We start from the raw sequence: 2,259 nt of genomic DNA, 5'->3' as shown, positions 1-2,259 counted from the left end.
CACCGCCCTGCTCTCTGCCCACCCCACACCCTGTGTGTGCCCCCAGGACACCCAGCAACACCTGGGCACACGGTGGGTCCCCAGTGTCACCTTCCTCAGATCCCCATAACTCCCAGAGCCCAAACCTGCAGCTCCCACCAGCCCCACACACCTCCCACCCCACAGCCCCTCAGCCCCAAGCAGCTCCCCCCAGCCTCACAGAGCCCCGCAAGGGAGCCAAGCCCCACAGGCTCCCACCTCCCCTCAGCCCCTCCAGCCTCACAACCCCTCAGCTCTGCACAGCTCCATGAAGCCCCTAGCCCTACACCTCCTGGTCCCACACCACCCAACCCCACAGGGCTCCCAGGTCATCCCAGCCCCATATCACCCAGCCTCAACTACCAGCTACCAGAGCCCCCAGCTCCCCCCAGCCCCACGGCGCGCCCCAGCCCCCCTGGCAGCAGCAGGGGCTCACGGAGGGAGATGGGGGCCCGGCACTCAGCACAGCGATAGTCCTGGCTGTCCAGTCCGCTCTCGGGGCAGATGCTGAGCTGGTACTCGGCTTGGTGGCTCACCTGGGCCCGCACACAGGGCCGGCTCACCAGCGGCAGGCACTTGCTGTGGCACCGGTAGTAGCAGCCTGGGGGACACAGGTGGTTGTCAGCGTGGGGATGGGGCAAACGGGGACGTGGAGGGGGTGTCCCAGACCCACCTGTGCAGGTGTACCAGGTCTGGATGAGCCCCCAGATGATGGTGCTGCACTTGTCACACATCTGCTTGACACTCTTGCTCTTCTCCTTGTAGAAACGATGCTCCAGGACCACCCGGATGTTGGGCTCATCCTCACCAGGGTCCTGCAGGGGGAAAAGGGGGGTCAGAGAACTAAAGAATCACAGAATTGTTTGGGTTGGACCTTAAAGCTCATCCCATTCCATCCCCTGCCAAGGGCAGGGACACCTTCCACTATCCCAGGCTGCTCCAAGCCCTCTCCAGCTTGGCCTTGGACACTTCCAGGGATGGGTGTCAGCATGGAGCCCCAGCCATGGAGACCCCCCTGGCCCCAGCCCCAGCCTCAGTCCCACCTTCAGCTCCTGCAGCTTGAGGCGGAGGTGGATGAGCCGAACCACGGCATCCTTCTGCCGCTCTGAGTGCTCAGGCAGCGCCAGGATCACCCGCTTGCACTCCTCGATGGCCTGGCGCAGCTGCGGCACGTCCGATGCCAGGATCAGCCCCTGCCACCACCACCAGAGGAGGAGGAAGATGAGCTGAGACCCCCATATCCCCCCCATCCCCACAACACCCACCCCACTCACCACAGGGCGGGAGAAGTGGTCCTCAGCCAGCCCCAGGTCCAGGGCGCCCTCGAGGTCCCCTGGGGTGGGATCCGGCTGCTGGGCTGCAAAGTGGGGTCTCAGGGGGGCCTGAACCCACCCCCAGAATAGGGGGTACCATGGAGGGGCTGGGCCTGGTTGCCCACCCCAGTGTGGGACAGGGAGTGGGGTGGGGGAATCAGCACCCACCTGGGGCAGGGGGTTCTCCGTCGGGGCGCTCCGGCTGCTCAGGGGTCTTGTTGAAGGGGTTGAGGTGGGCCTGGCGGAAGCGGGCCAGCCGCTCATCCGATGCCATCGCCACCGTCCTGCTGGGGAATGGACACTGCCTCAGTTACCCCAGCACTGGCACAAGCACCGGCACCGACACCCTGGCATCAACACCCCAGCACTGGCACTGACACCATCACCAACACCCCGAATACCATCACCAGCATCCCGTCAGGAGCACTTGCGTCGTATCACCAGCACCCACACCCTGGCACCAGCACAATCACCCCATCACAGGCACCAATAGCACCTCAGCAGCACCGACACTGTCACCAACACCCTGTCATGGCACTGATACTCCAGCGTTGGCACTGACATCCCAGCACCAGCAGTGACACCCCGGCACCAGCACCAACACCCTGGTACTGACACCTCAGCACTGACACTTCCTCACCAGCAGCAACACCCCGGTACTCCCACCGGCTGTACCAGCACTGGCACGGACACCCCAACACCAGCACCGAAACCCTGTCACTGGCACCGACACAAACACCGACACCTCCTCACTGTCACTGACACCCCGGTACAGCCACAGAAACGCCAGCACTGCCACAAACACCGGCACACCGGCACTGACACAAGCACTGACACCGACACACCGGCACCGGCACAAACACCGGCACTGACACACCGGCACCGGCATTCTGTCACAACCACCAACACCCCAGCACCGTCTCCGTCC

General features: G+C 64.4%; 1 protein-coding gene across 1 annotated transcript in view; it reads right to left on the bottom strand.

Moving 5' to 3' along the window:
* Positions 1-2,182, bottom strand: part of DEF8 (differentially expressed in FDCP 8 homolog) — a 4,040-nt gene extending 1,858 nt beyond the window's left edge. Inside the window, exons 1-6 of the mRNA XM_017741348.1 lie at positions 2,177-2,182; positions 1,500-1,615; positions 1,293-1,375; positions 1,062-1,211; positions 692-833; positions 382-619 (exon numbers count right to left, since the gene is read on the bottom strand). Of these exons, the coding sequence (XP_017596837.1) occupies positions 382-619; positions 692-833; positions 1,062-1,211; positions 1,293-1,375; positions 1,500-1,605 (719 nt within the window). The 5' untranslated portion in view covers positions 1,606-1,615; positions 2,177-2,182. The remainder of the gene's footprint in view (positions 1-381; positions 620-691; positions 834-1,061; positions 1,212-1,292; positions 1,376-1,499; positions 1,616-2,176) is intronic.
* Positions 2,183-2,259: the final 77 nt, after the last annotated feature.

The sequence above is a fragment of the Corvus brachyrhynchos genome, unplaced genomic scaffold, assembly GCF_000691975.1.
Source record: "Corvus brachyrhynchos isolate BGI_N302 unplaced genomic scaffold, ASM69197v1 scaffold365, whole genome shotgun sequence".
NCBI classification, from domain to species: domain Eukaryota; kingdom Metazoa; phylum Chordata; class Aves; order Passeriformes; family Corvidae; genus Corvus; species Corvus brachyrhynchos.
Note: the sequence above shows the minus strand (reverse complement) of the source record. Positions and strands in the feature narration are given on the sequence as shown.